Genomic DNA, 26,892 nt, shown 5'->3' with positions numbered 1-26,892 from the left:
AATAGAAAAACTGACAACTGTTTGAAGAACTGCAGCCAGTTGGAACTCCATCTCTCAAACCTCCTCAGGCAGGCAAATCACGGGAAGGGTTTAAGGAAAGACTTGGTGCTCAGTCTGATGGAAAACAGGAGCTGGAGACATGAAACTCATGACAAAAAGAAAGAAAAATATGGAGGTGGGATGGGGGAAGATGCCAAGGAATGGGATAAAACTAGCAACTTCAACACAAACAGACAGAGGCGGTGTGTCTGAGACGGGAGTTTAGCTGTCAAAATATGTTTGTCTCGTAAGCGTAGAGGAGAAAGATGGGCACATCATCTACAAAGCCTCAAAATATTCATGTAAATGTGTGTCATTGCCATCGAACTTCAGCATATCGCTTGTAGGGATTTGAACGTTCAGTCACCTCCCTGCGTTTCCTTCTCTGTGCGATCGATTGCTATATTATAAAAATGTTTTGTGTGTATTAACTACAATGTATATATGAACAATATTTATTCATCATTTGGCTGAAAATATGAAGATTGAGTTAGCTAGCTCAAGACATAATGAGCTTGATATTCTGGCAATCATTTTCTCTTTCACATTTCAAAGTTGAAATTGTTTTTAAGTACATTTTTTTTTTTTAAAGAGAAGTATCTTATTTTCACACCTGCCATAAGTGAGACACCCCGGCTGGAAAAGATGAGATGGCGTTATTAAACCATACAGAAACAGGTGCAAAATCAGTCCTATTTCATTACAGATGACATCAAATTTCAGAGGGAGGTAAATTTCATTTTGCTCACATTTGTGGATAATCATTATTTCATGAACGCTAATGGGAAGTACGGTCGTTGGAGACAAAAATTATTTTAACATGCATTCCTTTTAATAGATTTTTATGGTCGACTTTTTCCTTGCACAGGACAATCATCTTTATCGACTATCTTGTTTGCGTGACTCCAGAACATAGCATCTCAAAACTGCTGAGACAAAACAATTCATATCATTCATGATTGCATATAATGTATGATATTGATGTGAAATCCCCACTGAAAATAAAATGTAAGCCAATGTAAACCGACAGATCGGTTCCCTGAAGATGTGAAGTGCCATCAAAATCTAATCGGACTCGGAATTCGTCACGGGAGCCATGCCAATCTAATGGACATGCTGAATCGATCATAATGATAGATACATTGTCTGGTCATTAGGAAATCGCTGTAGAGCTGTTTTCCGCATCTAATAACCACTCGAATCGGAGGAGAGCTGCTAGAAGTGCTAACAGACAGTTTGATAGGAGCGCCGAGTCCTCACATTGCATTCAGAAGATGATCCGAGACAGCCGTCCTCTTCCAAGCATTACCTCTTAACCCGTTGAGGACGGGCTGATTTTGCTACAACACGCATTTCCCATCTTATGATCTAGACACTCGTCTTGCTCGAGTATACTCGGGTTAAAAGTCAGCAGCTGCTCTGTGTAGGGCTTGAATTATTGTTCCTTTTTCTAAACAGAATTCTGCCTAATTTTGCCATTCTGTGTCCCAGTACCATTTTTTTATGCCTCCGCCACGAAGTGGTGCCGGAGGCATTATATTTTCGGGTTGTCCGTCCGTCCGTCCTTCCGTCCGTCCGTAATGAATTTTGTGGACAAGGTAACTATCGAAACCTGTTGAGGTATCCTAATGAAACTTGGCATGTATGTGTATTAGGGGGTGAAGTTGTGCCTATCAACTTTTGGGTGCACATGCTCAAGGTCAAAGGTCAAAAGGTCAAGGTCAAATACATAAAATTTCACTATTTCCACCATATCTATTGAATGCCTGAAGATATTTTCTTGAAACTTGGTGTATACATGTATTACCCAATTAAGATTCTCTGGTGAAAGTTTGGGTCATGAGGTCAAAGGTCAAAGGTCAAAAGGTCAGGGTCAAATACATAAAATTTCACTATTTCCACCATATCTATTGAATGCCTGAAGATATTTTCTTGAAACTTAGTGTATACATGTATTACCCAATTAAGATTCTCTGGTGAAAGTTTGGGTCATGAGGTCAAAGGTCAAAGGTCAAAAGGTCAAGTAAAAATATTAAAACTTCTTTTTTTTCTCCGTACCTTGGAAAATTGTTCAAGGTATCTTCATGGAACATATACATGTACTGACTGGAAGTGATTATCTAGAGAATGTAGGGTTCATGGGGTCAAAGGTCAGGGGTCAAAGGTCAAGTGCAAGACTTCAAAATTTTACTATTACCTTCATATTTATGCAATGCCAGCAGGGTTATTTTTTTACACTTGGTGTATGCGTGTGTAACCTAATAGAAATTCTCTGGAAAGTTCTTTTTTTTTCTCTTTTTGCCTCAAAGGTCAAAAGGTCAAAGATCTAGTGAAAGTGCTGAACTAACTTTTTCCTCCATATCTCGGAAGTGGCTCAAGTTACCTTGAAACTTAGTACATATTATGCATGTTCTACCTGAAAGTAATTATCTTATGAATTTTAGGGTGAAGGGCCAGATGAAAATGGTAACAATTTACTATTCAATTCAGAAATTGCACTTTTTCTCCACACCTGTACCTTGAAAATTACTCAATGCCTAAATGTATGAATGGGTCAAAGTCAAGTTAAAGTCCTTAAATCCCTACATACATGCTCTCCTATTCATCCAATTAAACCTACATCAAGGAAGGTGAACATTCAACACATTTGTGACAAACTTGTCATTCCAATATTTTGCCAATTTTGTGAAAATGTAATCACACAGTGTCCACATGTACTATCTAGACCTATTGGGAAAATCATGCATTATGGCGGAGGCATACCAGTCGCCAAAGCGACATTTCTAGTTTTTTTTTTTATGTGTTTGTTTTGTGTTTAGATTTCTGGTGCATCCTTGCATACAGTGAAAGCACACAGTTCTGCATGGAAGTTCCAGATATTTTCCCCAAGATACAAAAACTAACTTTAACCCGTTTAGGACAGACTGATTTTGCTACAACACGCACTTCCCATGGACACCTACCCGAGTATACTCGGGACTCATCCTCAACGGGTTAGGGTGGGATTTCACGGAGCACGCGAACGATTTGCGAAGGACGCGAATGACAAAATCCAACATTCGGAAAAGTTTTTCTCTGAATGTTTTCCGACAATGAAGCCGGAAACTATTCTTGCGCAATTTGTGCGAAGTTCCCACGACGTATGTGCGATTGTCGTGTGTATCATTGCTAAAGTACAGCATGTTACGTACACGAAGAACACGCGACAGAAATGCGAACAACGAAAAATTTTCAATAATCATGGGAGAAAATTGAGCAAGGAGAGGTGGAAGCAATAAAAAAAAAAATCAACTCAAATCAACTTACTTGAGTTGATTTTTTTTCTTTCCTCTATTTCTCTTTTCGTTTTCTCTCATTTCTCTATCGTGTGTTTGCCTACATTTTTTTCCCCTAGGACGTATCTCCACTAGTAAAGCATTTGATCTTTTTTTTTTTTTTTTGCAGTTCCTCCAACACATAATCTCTATAGTTCAAATGAAATTTGCATACTTAAGATTGATTTTAAGTATATTCTGCGATTATTTTTTGTATATCAAATATTCTTTCTCTTTGCTAGTCTATAATTTCTTTTGTTATAGTTGTTAATAATTGTTTGATGTTTAGATGTATTCTACGATTTCTATTTGCAGAAAACGTACAGGGCATACATCCCCCAAACGTGCGCTACACGTTCGCGAGAATGTCTCAAAAGGTACGCGAACAGTTTGCGATTACGTCGTAAAATGATCGGAAAAACGTCGCAGATTTCGCGTAACATTCTCAGAAGTTTCGGAGTCTGTTTGGGGTTTCACGAACATTTTGCGAACATCGCGCGTGTCTTGCGAAGGTCTTGCGCATATGACGAAGCTTTAAAGACACTTTCGAGAACAATTCACGAGCAAATCCCGACTAAGTGTGCGGAAAAGGTTCGCGAAAAATTTCAAACTTTTTTGAAATTCTCGCCGAAGTAAAAACGACATTCGCGAACAATTGACGACGCTTCCGAACCCTCACGTTTGTTTGGCGATCTTTTGCAGACTAAAATGCGAATGCTGGATTTTGCCATTCGCGTCATTCGCAAATCGTTCGCGTGCTCCGTGAAATCCCACCCGTAAGGTTTTCAAGACACATGCATATGGGCCTGATGATCTGTTTAGCAAATGCCCTAGTATGCATAGTCCAAAATGCTTTTAAGTACTGGTAGTGACAGACCTACCCAATTAGTTGTTAACACAGCTGAAGTTTGCCCATTATTAATTAAGTTGCTTCCACAATACACTGCATAATGAGGACTGTCACCATGAACCTTTCATGTGCTCATGCACCGAGCAATAATTTTTTATACCAAACTGTGTTGTTAGCATAAAGTCATCAGTTCTTCCAATCTTTGAAGTAAAGGAACAGGGAATGAAAGTGGGGTGGATGGTAGATGTACATTGATTAGATAAAGCCACTTAATTAGCAAAAGTTTGCTAAAAGTTATAAGAATTGTGTTCCACTGGTTAAGAGTAGATGAGTGCAAATTTCAAGTATCAATTATGAAAACAAAGGTTTACTGTCAAAAATTCTAACAAATTTCATGGGTAACTTGTTGTAGATGATATAAACTAAACACTTGCAACATGTTATTGGGTATGTGGGACTAGCAATTATGCTTGCAATTACTTCAAGTGTGAAAAATGATTTGGCCCGAGTAGGATTGTTCCAACATCCGTCTAGTCTTTACATGCTCTCATTCGCCATGTAACTATGAATTCAAAATTGAGAGTCTCTTTATCTAGTAGGCCTACCCATATTTCCTTGCTCATTTAACTTTCACAAGCAAATTGCCATTCCAGCTACAAGTTAGTCTGACAAAAAAGAGTAAAATGCTGCAAGCACATCAGTTGAAACTTAATCAAAGTCATACTTAAAGTTAGGAAGTTTTAATGATTTGCTTATTTTTGCAAAACAATTCTTGAACAGTTTATATGAATATGCAGATGAGTGAGCTTATGATGTCATCACCTCGCAGTGCCATGAAAGTGTAAAATATTGTTATTCCTGGCTGATGAATAACTTCAAAATATTGATCAGGCACATATTAGGATTTGAGAATCTGGCCTTGTCGCATTTTCAACCCCCAAGAATGAAAGTCTCAAGATTTTGTATATAAACTATATATGGCAATTACAGTTGTATGGCAATGACATCATCAACTCGCAATTTGCATATCAATGACTGTTTGTAACTTTCCTAATTTTTATCCAATTTTGATTAAACTTTCACTGTTGTATAGTATAATTCTATACTCTCTTTTTTTTCAGACTAACTTTTGACAGGTCTGGAGTTCCCCTTTAAGCCCAATTGTTTCTAAGATAAGACTGGTAATTCCTTCATAGACTTAAAGGGAACGCAAACCCAGAGAGCAATGTGGATTGAGTGAAAGCAGTAACATTAGTAGAACACATCAGTGAAAGTTTGAGGAAAATCGGACAATCGATGCAAAAGTTATGAATTTTTAAAGTTTTGGTGTTGGAACTGCTGGGTAAGGAGACTACTAGAGGTTATGACGTATGAGTGGACTACAATATAAAGAAAAAATAAAGGGAATTAAATAAAAATTCATTTTTTCATGAAAATTACACATTCCATCAACTTGATACTGACATATGTTAGGGGTAGCACTTATTCCCCCTGCTTTCTGAAAGCGGTTAGTCAAGTACTCTTTCATTTTGCCAGAAAAGTGAATTTTTGTGGAATTCCTTTCATATTTTCTTTATATTGTTGTCCACTCATACGTCATAATCTCTAGTAGTCTCCTCATCCAGCGGTTCCAACACCAAAACTTTAAAAAGTCATAACGTTTGCATCGATTGTCCGATTTTCCTCAAACTTTCACTGATGTGTTCTACTAATGTTGCTGCTTTTACTCAATCCACATTGTTCTTTGGGTTTGTGTCCCCTTTAATACTACACAACACACCTGGCTCCTGTGAGGGATATAGGTCGATTATATTCGGCCTTCATGATAGATTGTATGACTGATTAATGAGGCTCTCCGGGCATGAATGTTTAAGCATTTTTCAGTTCTTCAATTGAAGAAGAGGCAGGCAAAGGCTTGACGGTGTTTATTCAGGATTCAGGATACAGAGCTGAGGGCATATTTTGCTTATCTAGTGCAAATGATAAACATCAACCCTTCAAGAGGTTATAAACCTTTATTTGAAAGATATTTTTTTTTTCCCCTGATGAAATGCAAGTGATAGATACGTATATTGAATGCTGCATGCATGAAGTTAAGTAATAAGTTATCTTTACCTTCTCTTTAATGAGAGTCAAAGATGAATCTGTGGAAGGATGTTGAATTCAGAACTGAATGTTCGCGACATGAGCACCAGGCTTTGGCCAGGAGGCGTTAGTGCGAATTGATTTATGAGGAAAATTTGAGCTGATCTGCGGAGTCAGGTTTTGTACATATAGTTGTTTGGCTTCTCAGAAAAACACAACACAAACCAAGACAAAAAATAACTACATCTTATCCTTATGTTAGAATAATGGTAGTGTCAGGTTAATGAACTTTAACTTAAACACATGAACATACACACACACACACACACTCACACATGTATGTATTCATGTTCTCAGACAGAATTTTTCTTTTCTGTATTTCTTTATTCATATTTCATATGATAAAATAAATTCATGTGAATGGTAGAGTAGTTACCTGCCAGTTTAACATCCTGCAGATAGATATGTTCTATCAAAAAAAAAAAATGCATTGTAATATGATGCAATGTAAGTCCCATTGCAATGCAATACCAACACTTGATTTAACCAAGTTTGTTACTCCAATGTGTTTAATCGTGCAAATCAAAACTTTACTGTTTATTCAAATGATTGTGCTTTATCAACCTCTTTACTGTCAAGTGATTTTCTATATCCTTTTCTTTTATCTCTGGACATTCTTTTTTAGGTAAGTAAAATTCATTGCAACTAATTAACAAATTGCCCTACATCGACATAAGAATTGACGGAAGAATTTCACAGGTCAAGGTCAAAGGTCACTGGTCACCAAAAGTTTGCAAAGATGTCAAATTTCTTGCCACTAGATATAATTCCAGAAATATTTTTCATTTGTGTGTGTAATAAATCAAATTAGTTTGAAAGAAATTACTTTGCCGCAGAGAGGGTCAAAGTTCAATCCTCAGTTGGTGGTCAAAAATCTGAATGAGCTTCATTAAAGTAAGAATAAAAGTCCTTTATATTTACAACAATTATAGTGATATCCTTAGAAGAGGCATCCCTGTAGGGTTGCTCTATTCATATTTCTGATCATAGTGATGACTACACATTTTTCTTTGATACAGGTATCTGCTTTAATTGGATACTGCTTGGCTTGGAGACACTGTTATACCCAGTTGATTAATTAGTCTTCTCTAGTAGTTTCATAGAGGCATATCTCCATTCTTGAAAAATGGTCTCACAGGGTTTGACTGAATATCTGCATCCTGCGTGTAAGTTTGCAGGAAGGATGCTAATTGATTGCCATCCTTGAAATCAAGGCTGAAATGAAGCCGCTAAACGAAGAGCGGTTAGTAGTGTGTATCTTTGAGAGGTTGATGGCAATGTTTCACTTTCCCCAGCTGTAGGTCTCAAAAGGGCAATTATCCAGTATGGTTTATTGTGCAGCCTGCCGCCCCCTAGGCCAAATCTTTCTCTGACCCTCTTTCTACATCATGTGTCTTTGTTGAAGAAAATTTGGAAGCATTTCTCAACAATGTCTCGATTCATTCAGGAGCAAAATAATGTTTGACCTATCTTTGGAGAAAACCTCTCAGTGTTCATACTTTATTCACAGCAGACCTAGAATATACAGAGTGCCTGCCATGCCATTGTGTAGTACATGTACATTCAGACACTTTAGTTTACAGATCACGTTTAGACTAAGAAAGGAAAACTTGAAATTCATGAAGATGCAGTGCCGTAATGTGATATCCCCCTTGGATACATACGCATACAACATGCATACACATGAAAGCAAAGCTTCAAGTGTAGTACCTGTCAATTGTGTTAGTAATTCAAGTCCAATCGCACTCTTTGTTCAAGCTGGCATTGAAAAACAGAGTAGAAATAAACAACTCCATGGCAGAGGTTTTTTTTTTCTACCTCAGACATGAAAAAATAGAAAGAAAATGGACTTCAGAGTTTCACATGTTAGAAAAAAAAGAACAAAACACAGAAGTTAATAGTTGGGACTGCACATTTGAATTGTATGGGGTAATGATGTCATTGCCTAAAAAAAGAAGTCTCCCATGGAACTGTGGGTAAACATAGATGTTAATAGTTGAGACTGCACATTCAAATTGTATGGGATAATTGCCCTAAAAAAATGTTTCCCATGGAATTATGAGTAAATTTTCACTATCATATCTTTTAGGTTTTTTAGCGAAGTCAAAGAGAGGCCATTTATCGTCCTGCTAAAATTAGTGTCGTGAGAACAAAAGAAAAAATTATCTACTACAATGTACTTATGTGTAAGGGCTGGAAGGATTGTAATGGCTGGAGGGATGACCAAAAACATAAAGAGGACGAAGATGAAGAAGGAGAAGGAGAAGATAATTAGAAATATGAGAAGTTAAAAGGAAAAGAAAAGATTTTTTTATTTTTTTTTCTTTGCAGATCACCTGATGATTCAACATGTATCACTACAGGTGCTGCGCATCAAATCTTTTGAGAATGTTACAGCCTGTTTGCCTTGAATACCACACTGTGACTTTATTCTCTGCCATTTTGTTTGTCAATTTGTCCTGTGTATCTTCCCTTTTTTTTTTTTTGCCTGCAAAAGCCACAAAGATCAAATCAGTTGTGACATGGCAGTAATTCACCAGTTTCTGTAGAAATCTTAAAGATTATGCATAAATTGACAAACCTAAAAGTTACTGTAATTGATATGATGCATAAGTAGATTGAGAAGACTTTTGTCTCCAAAGTAATTTTGGTTTTTGATGCTTAAAGTGAAGATGAGATGAAGGTTTTTTTTATCTGTTCCTCTGAATAATATGCTTTTGGTGGAGTTGATGGTGATATATGTGTATGATATTTATACACACGTGCATATGTGCCTGTTTGGAAATCCATATACATGGGTTATGGGTAGATGGCATTTTAATCCCAAGTCCCCTATTATTGTGATCCAAGAAAGAATGCCTGAAGGGAATGGGACATGGTATCTTTACTTAATGTTTTCTTTATTGTTATAAACTGTGCTGCACACAGGCACCAGGGATAAGGGTATATGGAGAAGATACAGAAAAACTGATGTACATTCTGTTTATTTCATGTCGTTTGCTTTGAAAACAAAAGAATATGAAGCGCCATGTGCAGTATGATAAATGACTTCATTTGTGACCCTGCATCACAAAACAAACAAAAGGTTGTCAGACATGAAATTTTAGTTAAGAGCATATTCTGAAAGAGCAGACTTTAAGCTTTAAAATGATGTATAACTCGAATCGAATGGACTCTCCTAACCTATCTAAATTTTGGAAATAAAGCACACACTCAGGAAAGGTGCGAACTGAGAAAAAGAGGCTCTGAAGTACAGTGTCTATTCAAACGCTTTACCAAGCTGTGCTGGCTGTGTGATGAATGGGACAAGAAACAGGATGTTAACCACTGGAGTAACAAAAATGAAGGGATTATCACATTAAACTGAAATTGAGCATGCCTCAATAACACATACTGTCCATACTTAATGCCAACTTTCAAAGCAGTGGCATCATTAGAGTTGAAAGTGAAGAGTGTGTGCAAGGTCTTAAAGAAATGAAAAGGGGATTGTAAAGACACACCTAATCGCACTATTCAACCAAATATGTTTGAGAGAAACTGCTTAATAACACACTTTCCTGCCCGTTTTATGATCCCAAATCTTAGCATAATGTAGGAGAAGACTTGCCCTTTCAGAAAATATGAAAAAGTCAAGATCGGCTAGGTTGACCCATTTCACCTATTTTAAGTCCTCACACAAAATCAGTGTGTGCAACTTTTTGTTTGTTTTGTGATGCACGGTCACATTTTGTGTCTAGATTCTTCTGGCCTGGTTTCAGATCTAATTCTGAATATGAAATAATTGTGTAAATTAGTCTATGATTTACTGTGAAGCACAAGTGAAACATATGTGATCCGCTACAACAAAAGGATCCTAAAGTCGCTGATGGCTGAGCCGAGAAAATCAAGTTTGAAGTCACATCATCAAAATTGGTCAAAACAATCAGATTTCTGTTTTGGGCATAATTTTGTAGTCTAGTGTTTTGTCTATCATCTGCTGAAATTTCGAAGCTAAATGATCAAAGGAAAGGCAAGAAATCAGCGTTTTTCTGGGCCATGATTTGCCGACTGTCAAAGTAACAGAAAAGTGTCTGAAGATTTGGATATAGCGCCGCAGCTAGAGTCCGCCCCTAGCAACGAGGGAGTGACCTTATTGGTCAGTGCATGGCATCCTAATTACTGATTGGTCATGCGTAGACCACTGACGATAAGCTTGAATGAACATCGCGGAGGTCGCTAGGAGCATGCCTTCTATTGTCAAGCGGTTAAAACTGTCTCGCCTCCCCTTTATCATGATAGCGTCGGAAGGAAAACATTGAGGGCGTTTTCTCGAAACTCTAATTTCCTCAACTACTTGACATGCGCTAATCAAATCATCGATATCTCCACGACCAAGTACTTTTATGAGTTGTGCTATATATGAAATTAAAGTAGAAGAGTAAAGGAATGATGTCATGCCATTTTCAGAAAATTGTCCTTCCCTGACTTTCAGATCCTTTTGTTGTAGCGGGTCACATATTATGGTGAAATGTGTGTCCACTCACATATGCTATTGTGATGGTGCCAGCTTATTGACAGGCTCAGTAACAAACTGAGAATGGAGGAGTGTAAACCATACCCGGTCTTCATCTCCACATAAATACCATGTATGATATCAATTATCAAATATAGTTTAGTTTAAAGGTCCAGCTTACCTTTGGGACCAGTGATTTAACATTTTTTCAAGATACCACATTTGATGCATATGTGTAGGTCTGTTGTATCACAAAACATCCTACCATATAGAATTTTCGCAGTAAAGCCTAAAATATAAGGAGATATCAGTATTTTTCTTAATTAACCGTAACTGTAGATGGTTCAGTTTGGAAACATTTTTATTGTAACTATTGTTTACATTTTGTGTATTTAACAATACTTAACATCGATAATACGGATTCAAATTTTTCCAGTGGTCGTTTCTATCCCTAATTTTGGCATTTTAGAACTATTTTAAAGCACTAATGCTGGATTTTTATTTCATCTGCAAATGGTAAATTATGCCTTTAAGGTGCAATATCCCAAAGAAAAAGCTGTGATTATCTTGATTATGTATGATTTATGTTATGTATGTATCTTTTTATGGGTTTATGTATTTACTTGTTGTTGATGGGGGGTGGGCACAAGGATTGGGTGAGATTTAGACCCTGTTTACAGTGCAGGGCTGGGCTGAGCCCGGCCTCAATTGCGATACTCGGCCCTGCAATTTTGTCCGTTTAGAGTGGAGGGCTCGGCCCAGGCTTTTAATTCAAAGCTTTCAATATTTTGTCGTAGTGGCACTCTGCTTGTAAACAAACGACTATTTTTGGGAGCGCGACGGTCGCAATTTGGTACAGCATTTGGCCCAGTTTGCGTTTACAGTGAGAAAAGGCCGGGCTCGGCCGAGGCTTGGCCGAGGCCGACTACCTCCAGAACTTGGCCAAATGCGGGGCCGATTTTGGTACCGCATTTGGCCTTTTGCGCGTTTACAGTGATAATGAAGGCCGGGTTCGACGGCGGCCGAGCCCGGCCCTTTCACTCACTGTTAACGGGGTCTCTGAAGTGGAGAAAATTGATTTAACCCTTTTAATGCTGTGTTTTGTTCGCTGATGGGCACACACGGACTGGAGTGCTTTCTTCACCAATTAAGCACAGATTTCCAGGAATCGATTGGTGATGGAATAGATTACCTACCAGTAATCCCCGTAATCCCTATTGAGTTACCAGATGTCCATCCTGTTAGACTGTTAAACTGAGGCACATTGCTACTCCCGAGTCAGAGTGAGCTTTCTAAACTTTTACTAACAAGGTCAAGATTGGATCAATTGCTGAAATCTGATGAGAAAGCTTGACAAATTACGCTAAGTGCCCGGGCAACCGAAGTGTTAATTGGCAACAAGTGGGTGCATTGTTTCCACCTCTTATCTTGAGATTCTAGTTTCCGCTGCAAAGTTTTGGCAGAACATGAGAGCTGTATGTGTGTGTGTGCATGTGTTTTGTGTTTTACGACATGTGGAATGTCATCAGGCGAAACTACCACTCTCATTGCACGCAAACTCCAGAAGAAAGACAATACCTGGTGAAGCTAGCAAAGCACTCTCTTCCGCCAGGCAGCTCATTACCACCCATTACATTTACGCTATTAAGAATTGTCCTATTTCCCAGTGGTAAAGAATCCTTCCTTAGCTTCTTGCTGCACTACAAATGTGAGCTCAATAGGCGTACATGCAACTCAAGTACGTGCAGCTTGAATTCCTTCTAAAACAACATTTGTTGGACCTACTTCCCAATGATAAAATATCTTTCAAATACCCAAAGTTGTTTTTTTTTTACTTCCTCGATCCAGATGGTGATCCGCATCACTACTAAAATTTAATCAGCTGTTCCTTGTGTCATGATCACTTCTCCTGAAAGTTTCATCCAAAATCTGTTGATAACTTTTTTAGTTATTTTGCAAATAGACAACAAACAAACAGACAGACAGACAGACAAACCAATACCGACAAAGACATAACGTCCTTGGCAGAGGGAATGATCAGGTGAAATGATGTGTGGCTGGTGTGACCCCAAAACTTTGGCCAAGGCGCAGAACTTTGATGTTCAGATCTTGGTGTATTTTAGACACGAAAGACTCAGTGATATTCTGTGGTATTTCAAGGAACCCCTTCAGAGACATGGTAAGAAAGTGCCCCTCAGATGAACAGTTCTAAGAAAATCGTCATAAGATTTTTCATGCACTCAAGTAATGCAAAAAAATAGGCAATTAAGCACAACAGGTCAATTCAGGACACTGCAGCAAAATGTTATGTAAACACTCAAAACACTTTATAGTCTGAACATTATTTGATTTGTTTCATATAGGCAGCAGGTAGATAAGGCATGTAACTGTCATTTTTTTTTTTTTTTTAACATTTGATGTATATCTTATATTTGAGCCAAATGGCAACAATATTTCATAGTTGTTTGTTTTTTTTTCTGTTTTTCTGCTGGACATGTTTGCAAGGTAGCATGTTGATAAGTTATGTATAAAAATGAGGTACCTGTAAGAGGTGATTACTTTTCAATGGATTGACTGATTTTTCTCAAACTTTGCTGATACATTCTAATATCTCCCTGCTGAATCTACTGACATATATTTGGGATGAATTCCCCTTTTTAACTCCTTCTGTGCTAGGAATTTTTGTTGGGACAAATCTATAAGGTTTTTCTGTGCCAAACTGCACTCAAAGCGCACAAAAAATCAGTCAATGAGAATAAGGACGTGGCTGTGCTAAACATTAACTACATGGGGCACAACCAGATCTTGTTGGTAAATGATTTAGGAACGAAATGTGGAATTTTAATCAATTTTAGCACTGCCATTGAAAAGCTATCAGTGGTCAAATTTGGTTTACACCGTATCGCCAATAGACCAGTTCTGTAATGTCTCCAGATTTTATGCATACTTTAATTGTTCACAAAAGTTGCCCTTGACAACTGCAAAGCTTGCCAGGGAGGTTTGCCTGACCTAGCAACAACTATGCAAATTCCTGCCTATGGAACTTAACCCGTTTAGGACGGACTGATTTTGCTACAACATGCATTTGCTACAACATGCATTTCCCATAGACACCTGCCCGAGTATACTCGGGACTCGTCCTCAACGGGTTAATGAGAGGGAGTGCAGGTGAATGAAATACTTCGTCACCAGGCTGTTGGGGGGGGGGGGGATCCATAAATTGTAATAAATTACAGAAATGGTCTATTGAGATGTGGTCCCAAGATAGACAGGGAGTGGACTCTCTGAAATGAAGAGGATAGTGAACCTTCCTTGCAGATGTTACGTGCATCACCCCATAATGATAATGAGTGGTCAAAATGGCCAGTTGTAATGATAATGGTCTTATATATCTGTTCAAACCATTATCGTTATTTTCCAATTCATTTATCCTCTCCCCCTCCCCCTCCCCACCCCCCCCCTCCCCCCCCCCCAAAAAAAAAAGATAGGAAATGTTAAAGTGTTTGGTGTGCATGTGATTTTTGATGCTGCCTTTCTGTTTCGGCACTTTTCTTCTGCAAAAAAAGCAGAGGGTAAATCAATGCAGAATGCATTCATGAGGAGAAGCTAAATGTTGAAGTCATGGAGGATCTAATAACAGGTGACTGATGTGGGTTAATGTGAAGGACAGAAGATGGAAGGAGATCGGCCCAAACTTAACCCGTTGAAGACGAGTCTGGAGTATACTTGGGCAGGTGTCTATGGGGAATGTGTGTTGTAGCAATATCAGCCCGTCCTCAGCGAGTTAAGAGTGCAGCTGCTGAGAGAAGAATAAGTTATCATTTTTAGCATTTCCTATTTGTATCAAATCTGCTTTAGGTCTCTTCAAGTAGGTGTCGTTCCATGAGCTAGACACCCACGAGTCATACAGCCCACAAGCTAGACATTTTATAAAAGGTCCATGAATCATACACCCACAAGTCATACAGCCCAGGAGCCAGACACCCAGTAAAACAGGCCCACAAACTAGATACTAGATAAGTAAAATAGGCCCAGGAGCTAAACAATATAGGCAAATAGGATCCCTAAGCTCAATACTAGGGGGAAAAAAGGTCCACAAGCCCAACACTACGTAAATGAGCCCTGTGATGTAATGTTGAGCTCAGGCCTTTTTTGCCTAGTGTCAAGCTTGTGGACCTTATTTGTCTATAGTGTCTAGCTCGTGGGCCTTATTTGCTTTAGTGTTTAGCTTGTGAACTGTATATAGCTCATTGTTCCATTCTACTTGCTGTAAAGCTCATGGACCTTTCTTACTTAGTGTCTAGCTGATTTGCTGTGTGATTCATGAGCTGTATGACTCGTGGGCAGTACGATTTGTGGGTGTCAAGCTTGTCACATGCACCTAAAATATCTTTATACACCTCCTATCATAAAGTGAAAGAAAAAAAGTAATATTTTAATTTCAATGATGCATTTATCAGTAATGAGAGAAAATTGAAACGGGATCTAACTAACAAAAGTTGATTTCACACAATATGCAAAGTTCCATTCTTCTAATAAGGCAACTGTCTTATGCATTTTTTTTTAAAAGCATATCTTTTAGATATATATTTTTCAATATCTAGTACTCATTTGCATCTGTGAATTGTTTGTACTTATTTGTTTGTTTTGAATTTGCTGATTGAAAAACTAGCATGAGGCTGGAAAGATGAAGGGAAAAAAAAATCACTTAGGTAGAGTATTACATTATTTTGCCAACTGATACATGACTAATATGTTTGGCTGTAGATATCAACCATACTCTATTTCCTTACACTTTACCTTCTGCCCTTTGATGATAGGCTTGAAGAGATAGTAATGTTTTCCCTCACATCTGTTTTCAAATTGTTTTTTTTTTTGTCTCTCTCCTTTTTTTTTTCTTCAACATGATCATGAGCCTGGGAGAAGACTTAGCTACAAACAAACGGAGAAGGGGGGAAAAAAGGAAATAAGGTTACGGTGTGTTACTGGCCACACCGCGAGGTATTTTGGAATTCAGTGAACTTTAAGCAAAGTGAAACGTTAGAGGTGCGGAGATGCTCTCCTTGGCCAATTTGGAAGATTTCGGGCTGAATTAAAGGCCCCTCCAGAGGATTGGCAGCTCTTAACGCCGGCTAGTTAAGATTCCGGTGCAAGAGGAGGAGCAGGGGGTTGTTCTTTTTCTTAATTTTCCCCAACGATATCGGCGGGGACGTTTTGCAAAGAAACCAGCGACAATGCAAAGTGGCTCTAGCCTTCAAAACATGTAAATATTCGTATTTCCAGTGAACTGTTCTTTTTTTACTTCAGAACTGACTTGTATGATGTAAAGTCGATATTTTTTCCCATTTTTTTTTCAAGAGTGGATTCCTGTCCTTACTCTTCAGTGAACTTCATCCCATCAAATCTGACATTTAGGGGCATTCTTTGAAAAGAAAAATGCTGATTTCCATCTGCTGTGCTCATATAGTGAATGGGGCATACAGTATCTTGAATATAGTCAGATTACTCGCTGCCTGTTACCCAAAGATTCTCTGTTTAGCATACCCCACCAAGTAATGGGGCCTAATGCTGTTTTCTTTTTTTCAGATTATCAATCAGTCTGCCCATCTATCAGTCCATCAGTCTACCTTTCTCTCAATCCATCAGTCTGTCCATTAACTATTTTTTCATCCATCCATCCATCCATTCATAAGTCCATCCTTGGTCATTTGACATTGGCAATGGACAGGATCCATAGACATATCCATTTTTTTTTCTTTCCCGAACAGATGAAGGTTGAGAATGATAAAAATGGTTATCCTCCATAGCACCACAGGTGCTGAGATGAGGCACGCTGTGAATGAAATCTTTCCACCAGCACACTTCAATCTCATAATTCCTAACCACTTGCTTGGACAAATTGTGTTTGAATGCTTGACTGTATCTAAACTTCAAGTGCAATTAACCCGTGGAGGACGGGCTAATTTTGCTACAACATGCATTTCCCATAGACCCCTGCCCGAGTATACTTGGGACTCATCCTCAACGGGTTAAAAAGAAAATTGCTTCAATAACTTAAAAACTGTAGAAATGTAAGAGAAAACATAGAAAAAATAAATCAACAATCCTACATCTACATCTTCATCTTTGCTGTACTGTGTGATAGGAATGAAGACTCCAAAGGACTGACTTGGATAGTTTCTTTTATGGTTTTTGCCTCATTATCAGTAATTGCAGCAGATAGAAGATCGATGAAGACTATGATGTGGACACTATCAAATTATGTGGAATGGGATTGAGTAACCTTTGTTTTTTGAGAGCTGACAGGCTCACCCAAAACACCCAAAGGTCCCGAAAATTACCACCCTGTCCCATCTTGCCTGACCTTTAGTGTTTTAAGTTGAGCTGTTAGATGGGCTGTGTTTACAATTATCAAAGGCAGTAATCTTAATTATGATTTTCTCAGCATAATTTATGTTGTCCTTGCAATGAGTATTTACTGAAAATGATTCAGGTTCCTAAATTTAATACTCAGGTGATTTTCTTTTTCCCTCTGAAATTCTGTCAGGTATACCGACCTTGTCATGGGCAGCCTCTCTCTCAACAAAGAAACAAACAAACAAACAGAAACTTGAATGAATGGTCACAAAAGTGTCAACAAAGCAACTTCTTAAAATATCTCGGCAAATAGGAAACAAAGGGACTAAATGAATATCAATATATCTGTAGATCATGTTAGTGTGCATCATTTTACCATTTGGAAGTAGCTGTCTTAATATTTATGTGACAAGACTGGCAGCTGAATTGTGTCGTCCAATTATCAATATTCTTGTCACTTGAAATGTTTACAAACGGTTTCCTTCTCTTGGGATACTTTCCCATTATGACACCATTTCTAATTATTTCTGCCAGAATCAGTGCTCAGAGATATATCTTTTGGTTCCTTTTGGTATCGTGCAAATTGCCTTTTCTCTATCTTTTCATTATTTCACATTATATATGTCAAATGAAAAGAGTTATTGTGGTCATGGTGCATATAATTTATGTCAACATGGATTATTGTTCATCATCATTATCCTTCTCAGTTTGTGTGTTTTCAAAATTCTGCCCACGACTCAACAGACATCATGCTCATTATAATTTCTTAAATGTCTTGTCTCGTCTTGTGCTTTCAAGAAGATTTCAATGGAGCGGTGATAAACTTCTGTTCATCATGCCAAAAATATCACTCCAAGTGGAATGGACTTGACTGCACTGCCTGAGAAACCTGAACCCCATGTCCAAACAAGGCGGTACAGACATGACTTTTCACTTGCGGTACACGAGACGTGCATCATGAATGGCAAATTTTTCTTCTCTAATGACTGCCCCATCAGGAGTGAAGAGGAAGGTGTAAGATCCACCACACTACCACCCCGCATCCCTCTACACCGCCCCCCAGTATACCCCTCCCCTTACACCCCTCCTCTTCACCCCTCGTTCACCCCTCCTCCTATGCTCTGCTCCCCCATACCTTTCCCCAGGTGTTCCAGCCACCATCAGTTGAGTCAGTATGAGCAGGACAGCGAAAGGCCAAATGAGATAAAAAAAATGATGAGATTGTGAATGGATGAATGCTCTCCCCATCCTCATCCTCTTCTCTCTTTTGCTCTGCCCAACACAGCCCCCTTTACCCCCCACCCCAACCCCCTCCCCTTCTCCCACTCCTAACCTTTTCTCCCTCCATTTCATCATTGTCCGGTTAGTTCATGGGAAGAGCCAAATGATACGATGTCCCCAGGGCAAGGAAGAGTGCATTGGCGCTAAATTCATCAGCGCTAATTCCGCCAAGGAGGGCTTATCCCAGTCGTGGGTCTTCACTTATAAATTTGCTGCGCACGTGGCTCTGGCAATTTGTTGGACAGCGGCTCGAAATTAGTTCAATTTTCTTAGGGAAGGACTCCATTATCTTCTCGCTCTCGCCCTCTCATTCTCTCCCTTGCTCATTCTTTCCCCCTCACTGTCTTTCTCACTCTCTCTTCCTTCCTTCTTGAATGTTAATCTATATTTAGTCCATCCTCGTTACCACCTCTCGCATCTATCCTATATATTGAAATTCTCTCTCTCCCTTTCTATTTCTGTATCTCTATCTCTCTCTCTCTCTCTCTCTCTATTTCTCTATCTATCTCTCTATCTCCCTCACTCTCCATCTCTTCTGGCAGCCAAAGCTATGTCTGTACCCCCCTTTCCTTTCTACCTTTTGCTTTTTCACTTCATGTAGTTAGATACATGCCTCTCGATGTTGTATGTCTAAATACCATATCTTATACCTTTCCAGAATTGCGGTGTGAACTTCGAAGTTTTCCTCTCCTAAACTGAGCATAGATGATGATGATAGTGATGGTGATGCAGGGGATAATGTCAACTGTGCTTCTCAGATGCAGCATCTCATAGAAATTAGATTTCCCCTACACACTCCACCCTCATTTAGCTTATTCATTGCAGTCACATAAATAGTGTATGCTCTGGAGTACGCTCTGCTGGATTTGTATGCGTCACAACAACTTCATAATTGTCCCCACTTCTCTCCTGTTGCTATGCTACATGTGCGGAATCTCCGCATGAACTGTGTTGTGATCCAGACCAGCTCAAGAGAATGATGCAATGGTATAGATAAAACTGAGTATCTTTTCTCCATGCAAGAAGTTTTCAAACTACAGTAGAAGTGTCAGGAATGACAAGAGGCACCTCGTCCACTTTCTCTTCCACCCCAGATGTTCTATGCTCTTCCCTAGTGGGGTTGGGAAGTCAGTAGGTATGTTTACTTTGTATTCCTGTGAGGGGAACATGTGCCACATTCATCCCAGACCTACATCTCAACTTGTGCCTTTATCTGATCTTGAATTATCCATCTTGAAAGCATAATATGTCAAATCTCTCTTTTTTACTAGTTGAGTTGAAGTAATGAAGTTTTGCAAGCTATTTAGTAATTCTTTCATTTTTATTGGGGGGTATCATTATGGTGTCCTTTTCAGAGAGGCAGTAATCCAACTAAAATGATGTCACAATCTTATGGCTTGGGTTTGAACCAGATGCATGCATGCATAAGTATTCATGTCAGGTGAGGTTGTTTAGAACCAGTTTCCATGGCAATGAATGGCTACAGCATCAAACTTTGGTACTCTATAGGGGACACTTATGCACCATTAGGACAAGGTGCTTGTGGATGGTTAGTGTCAAGATGACTGCCAGTTTGCCATGAAAACAAGCTAGTTATTACTGTATTATGGCCATTGGCAAAATTACACAGGTAGAGTTAAAAGACTGTAAAAAGAATGTTCAAACTCTTGCAAGTATTGATTAAATGAGCATACTGTATACGCCATATATTTCGCGAGTCTAAATTTTCGCGAATTGGGACTTCCCATCAATTTCGCGAGTGGTTAAAGGACAAGTTCACCTTCATAAACATAAGGATTGAGAAAATGTAGCAATATTAGTAGAGCACAACATTGAAAGTTTGAGAAAAATCGAACAATCCGTTCAAAAGTTATGAATTTTAGAAATTTTTTTGCAGTAACCGCAGGATGATAAGACTACTGCAGTGTACGATGTCACATGCGTACAACAATATAAGGGAATATAAAGAGAATTTCACAAAATTTCATCTTTTGAAAAAAGTACACATTCCCTTGACTCGTTACCGACAAATGTTATGAGTAATATTATTCCCCCTACCCTTAGAAAGAGGTAAAAAACCAAATGCTCTTTTATGCGAAAAAAATGAAAATATATTGAATTTTCTTTACATTTTCTTTATACCGTTGTACTCATATGACATCACAAGCTGTAGTAGTCTCCTCGTCCAGCAGTTCCAACACAAAAATTTTAACAGTTCATAACTTTTGCATCGATTGTCCAATTTTCCTCAAACTTTCACTGATGTGTTCTACTAATATTGCTGCATTCTCTCAATCCTTCTGTTTATGAAGGTGAACTTGTCCTTTAAATTCGCGATCGTGGAGTTCTGCACTGAACGGAGAAAATGTATATGCGTACGTGACATTCATATCGGCATTCGAGTCAATATTTTCGCGTATTTTTAATTTCGCGAATAGCAGCAGACTCGCGAAATTCGCAAAAAAAAAACCTCGCGAAATATTTGGCGTATACAGTATTCCCCTTCACCACATCCTACAAAAGCGCTGGAATGATATTTATGAAGCGTGATTTATCCTTTCTTCTATAGCTAGTGGACTGTGTGTGCTTGTGACAAGTCAGATAAGCTATCATACAGAGATTGGCAAGGTGGTGGTTGTCAAGAAAATGGATGGAAGATCCCTTGATACTTTATTTTGTAAGCATTTAGCACCAAACTTATGAAAGTTGCAACCCTTTGCAAAAGTTCCTTAACACGTTGAAGACTAGTCCCTGGTTACACTTGGGCAGATGTCTATGGGGAACATGTGTTATAACAAATCAACTTGTCCTCAACAGGTTATTCCGTTAAAGACGAGTCCCGAGAATACTCAGGCAGGTGTGTCTATGGGAAATGTGTGTTATACATTTGTAGTAAAATCAGCCTGTACTCCATGGGTTAAAGTTCTTGCCGTGATGCTATTCGTGGCTCAAGCGCAGCATACCACAATGTGCACTGCAGTGAAATGCAGAGACATGTGATTTAAAGGGTCCTACCATTTGATAGTTAGTTTTTAGCTCACCTGAGCCAAAGGCTCAAGTGAGCTATTGCGATCGCCCTTCGTCCGGCGTCCGTCGTGCGTAAACTTTTTACATTTTCATCTTCTTCTTGAAAACCCCAAGACCGATTTCCATCAAACTTGGCAGGTAGCATCCCTAGGGGGTTAGGAACTCAATTTGTTAAAATGGGCACCATGCCCCACCCAGGGGGACCCAAACCCCCCAAAATTAAGGAATCTGTAAAAATCTTCTTCTCTAGAACCAGAAGTGATAGAGCTAAGTTAATACTATGACTTAGTACATTGATGACTGTAGTTTCAAGTTTGTTCATAGCAGATCCAGGGGTGCCCCTCTTGGGGGCGGGGAAGGTCCAAATGATGGGGGCCTGAATTGTACATTTTCATCTTCTTCCTGAAAACCTCATGATGGATTTTCGTCAAACTTGGCAGGTAGCATCCCTAGGGGGTCAGGATCTTAATTTATCAAAATGGGCACCATGCCCCACCCAGGGGGCCCAGATGGCCCCAATCTCCCCAAATTAAGAAATCTTAAAAAATTTGGGCCCTTTTTTTTTATTGTACATTTTCATCTTCTACTTGAGAATGCCTGGTCAAATTTTAGTAGAGTTGTGAATAATTTAGATTAGTGACTGCGTGAAAGGTGAACTTGCGATACTCAGGTGAGCACTAGACCCGCGGATCTCTTGTTCATTGTGCCGGCAATCACATACATGTGATTTATGTGTTTGTTTGTGCATGTGTTTGTAATATGTGTGTAATGTATAAGAACTTTCAATACAAGGACTACCTCCTTATATTCTCAGAATCAAATTGGTATGATTTGAAAGATGCTTTTCAATTTGCTAACCAAATATGGGACTGTAATCACTGTTGTGTTTGGGTTTTGATATGAAATTAATTGCAGGCATGGTGAACTCTGTTCTGTGCGTGAGCAAATCTTGGAAGATGGTTTATTGAAGGCTCCTAGTGATGCCACAGTGGATGAATGGAAGGAGAGCGAGAGAGGTGGAGGATAATGAAAGGGAAATCGAAGGATGGTTAATTTATGAATATAAAGTGAATCTAGACAGAATGGAAGATTGCAGAGTGAAGGACAGACAAACTGATAGGACAGATGGGAAGATAGAGAGGAAAGAGAAGGAGGAGGGGGAGATGGGGGGGGGGAGGAGAGGTGGTACCTGCCTTAGAGAGGTAGTGGAGGCCCATTTATCCATGGTGCAGTGTCAATTTCATACACTTGTTTATCCAGGGAGTGTACCAAACCATTGTGAAGCATGCTTGACTTATTTGGGAGTTGGAGTGCAAAAGGAGGATGGGGGGGGGGGGGGGAGGGGGAATAGGGGATGGGAGGGGGGATGGCTTTAATTGTGTCAAAACCAAGCATCACTGCCAAGCAGAAAACCAGCATTTCAACAACAACAAAAAAATCCCTGCTCTTGGGTTTGCGGTGCCTCAGCGGATGTAACAGCTACCGCACGTCCACATACTATATGCAAAAATGTGTCCGAGTTGAATGACTTGAAAGTGTTCTTGCTGTATAATGTATAGTTATGTGTCATCACGTAAGCACAACAAAGTTGCACATTGCCAATTTCCCAGCTCTGAGAGTTTTTCATTCGCCTCACACCAGCCATTCAGTTATACATGGTTTGCAAATATCTAATAGATGTTCAGGCATTTAGGCAACATGCACATTTCACCTGTACTACTTTTTTATGTGTGTGTGTGTGTGTTTATTTCCTCTCTTATATTTGATTCTTGCTCTATATCATTTGCTCTGGACAATGAATGATTTTGGTGTCTGTAGGTAATATTCTGCCAAGCTGTATCCACACCTCCAATTTCTTTTTCCACCTCTGAATGTTTTATGTTTTATTTGTGTGTAATTTTTTCCTGCATTTGTACACCTATATCATTGTGACTCTGTGTATTTTTTGCCTGCATCTTCCATGATTTTTTTCCTTCACAACCAAACTCTTTGTATGTATCAACTTCAACTTCACACATCTTTATTTTTCTCTTAGTGATTTGTAGTCAAAGACCCCGTTTACAGTGCGGGGCTAGGCCGAGCCGCGGCCGAGCTGCGGTCGATCTCAGCCTCAATTGCGATGCCGGGCCCCGCAATTTTGTCCATTTACACTGCCGGGCTCGGCCGCGCTTTTGATTCAAACCTTTCAGTATGTTGTTGTAGTGGCGCTCTGCTTGTAAACAAATGCAATTTGGTATTGTCTGGTTTTCAGACCCTTTGCCAAATGAATTCCGTGGCGACAAAGTCGCCGTTTGGACAAAGGCCTTTGCTGAAGGAAAAAATCCTTTGCAGGACAAAACCACCTTAAACTATACTAGTTTTCGACGTTGAGGGGGTTAATATCCTGAACAGCGAAATAGTACAGGCAGAGAGTTTGGAAGCCAGACTAAAATTGGCCACGCATTTGGCCCAGTTTACGTTTACACTGAGAAAAATGCCAGGCTCGGCCGCGGCTCAGCCGCGGCCGAGACCACCTCCAGAGCGAGGCCAAATGCGAGGCCAAATCGCATTTTGCCTTTTGTGCGTTTACACTGAAGCGGGGCTGGGCTGAGCCTTGCACTGTAAACGGGGTCTATGACATTTGTCAAAATTGACATACCTGTTGTGTGTGTTCTTCTATCTCTCTTTTCCACCATTCCTCTGTCTTTTGTGTTGCAAACTAGGGGAAAAAAGGGTCTCAAAGCTGAGGGTATCTTTTGAACTTGCCCAGTTTGACAATTCCATCTTTCCCCCTCTTGCCGCGGAGCGAGACTGATGCCGCGGTTAATCCATTTACCCGAATGTCACTGTCAGATGCGCTTTGCTATCTTCCGGGACAAAAGCCCTGGAGTTTCCTTTCTAAGCTTTGTGTGCAGAGGAGAGACACAGAAAGAGAGAGAGGGGGAGAGGGAGGGAGAGGGAGAGAGAGAGAGAGGCAGACAGGCAGAAGCAGACATCCAGATAGATGGATAGATAGATGGTAGATAGGTAGATGGATAGATAGATATATAGATGGTAGAGAGATAGATGGATAGATAGATATATAGGTGAATAGATAGATAGATTGATAGATGGGTAGATAGATGGATAGACAGATAGATGAATAGATAGATAGATAGGTAGATAAATAGATAAATAGATAACTCCCATTTCCTACCCTCTCCTCTTCTTTGTTCATCTCCAGGAATTTAGAACATATCTATTGACAATCTATATGTGGAGCTGCCAAATTCTGTGTATTTTTCTGTGATGTTCAGTGGGTTTTTTTCTCATCTAACAATGCTGTCTTTTTCTGAAATGTCATTTAGCTTGCTTTGTGCAATTTCTTAGTTTTCCAATAAAAAATATGTTTGTCTCCAAATGATATGTATATCTTTTTGTGTACATTAGTATTTTTGTAGATTGAGTGGATTTGCAGCCTTGTATATGTGTGCATAAAAAAGTAATTTGAGCCGCAGGAATTGAACACTGTATGATAAAGGAAGATAGTATTTTTATTGCCAACTGCTGACATTTTGTGCATTCTCTGTTTCATGGGGTACACCAACACGTGAATGCTTTGTTCGTTGAGAATCATCAGGATGTTATATCTGTATAGAATCTGAGCACTATTGATCAGTATCTTTAACTGTCAACCTCTCCTTACTGAATGAAGCAGCCACTTTCACACTATTGTACTACCAGGTTCAGACAAATTTTTACTAGTAGTACAAATGTATGGAGGGTCAATGTGCAATACAGTTCGACCTCGATTATCCGGCCATGTCGGAACCGGCGCTCATCCGGATAAGCGAATTGGCCGGATATGGGAGACACGAATGTTAATGTATATAGCTGCCGTCCAAGCTGCCATCCCAGTGCACTGGCAGCTAGGCAGGTAGCGTTCCCCGCAACGGTGGTGTAATCTATGCTAGCCTGCGCATGTAGTCCCTTCTTCACAAAAATAAAGTATATCTTTATGTGACAATCATACATGTTTTACCTCATTAGATATTGAGAAACCTATCATGCACATCTTATGAAATTAGTGAAATAGATCCATGAAAGTCACTGTTTTTTCTCAATTTTTGGATGAAAAGAAAAGTCCTTCACTGCGTGAACGCGTCCAGATAATAGAGATTTCCGGATAAAAGGAGACCGGATAATCGAGGTCGAACTGTATAGGGTTAAAGATGTAGTGTATAATGTGAGCAAGCAATGAAACAGTTTGAGCCTCCACATTAAGAAAGCAATTCAGAGACCTTTCTAATTCCTACTGCGTGTGCAAAACTGAGATGCTTGTGCACAAAAAGATACCAGCACAACTTTATTGTTTGCATTTTTCATCTGAGATCACTTGGATTTTTTTTCAGATCTTTCATTCGAGTTTATTGTGCAGCTGTCTATTTTGCTCAGAATAAGTACATTTCATGATGATGTGTTTACATATCTCTGGTTTGTAGAGAATGATGGATTTAGATTCAAATTCAATTGTCAACAACCATGTAAATGAGTTAGTATTGGATATTTGGGAAGGAGATTAAAAGTGTGTGATATATTTTCCAGATAAACAACTTCTTATGAAATCCTCTTTGCTTTCTTCCTCTTCTTTTAAACTCCAGCTGACAACAGCGAGGGTAGCCAGGTGGAGTTTGAGATGTCCACCAATGTTTCCTCCGTCGGCTCAGGTCCCTCCACCTCGGCCGCCCCGCGCCCCACCCCATCGGGCGCGGCCGCTTCTGCTGGCACCTCTGAGGTCTACCAGCTGCTTGGCAAAGTGGCCAATGACTAAAGCGATACCACCAACAGGGAAGAAAAAGGAGAGAAACTTTGAATTATTGTTTCTTCAGAGGGCTTATTTCTACAGAAGGTTGAAATTTCCCTACCAGTTTCACCAGTGCTAAGGTTTCTGATCCTCAGATACCAAATTCATCCTTTAAATGAATGCATACACAAATTAACAATTTTTTAATGCTAAATGGGCCAATGTTATATGCTTGACTTGATTCATGCCATGGTAACTGTGTGTACATATTTATGTATTTGCTCTCTCTCTCTCTTTTTTTTTTCTTTCTTTTTTTTGCCATAAAAGTGACATAAGCCACAAACAGTGATGACCAGTTCAAGGTAATAAGTTCAGCTCATGACAGGCTGCTGCACTAGTCCAAAGTTGAATGCAAAATAATTGTATGAGTGTACAGATTAGAGATACTGTGAGGAATTTTTAAAAAAAGCATAATTTTCATCTTTAGGTGACATTGATATGGGTGGAGTGAGCTGTGAACATGGTTTCCTATCATGTGATATTAATTGTCAGTGGGCAGCACTACGACTTACTCCATTTTCAATTAGTGGGACTGAGAGAGACTTGCATGAAATGAATGATGGAC

The 26,892-nt window shown here is 39.3% G+C and overlaps 1 protein-coding gene across 1 annotated transcript in view; it reads left to right on the top strand.

Moving 5' to 3' along the window:
- The window catches only part of LOC140236588 (protein wntless homolog), an 81,277-nt gene extending 54,983 nt beyond the window's left edge, over positions 1-26,294 (top strand). The window contains exon 12 of the mRNA XM_072316514.1: positions 26,125-26,294. Coding sequence (XP_072172615.1) covers positions 26,125-26,294 — 170 coding nt within the window. The remainder of the gene's footprint in view (positions 1-26,124) is intronic.
- The last annotated feature ends 598 nt before the right edge of the window (positions 26,295-26,892 follow it).

Source organism: Diadema setosum, chromosome 13 (genome assembly GCF_964275005.1).
Source record: "Diadema setosum chromosome 13, eeDiaSeto1, whole genome shotgun sequence".
NCBI classification, from domain to species: Eukaryota; Metazoa; Echinodermata; class Echinoidea; order Diadematoida; family Diadematidae; genus Diadema; species Diadema setosum.
The sequence above is the reverse complement of the archived record's forward strand: the minus strand, read 5'-3'. Positions and strand labels throughout refer to the sequence as shown.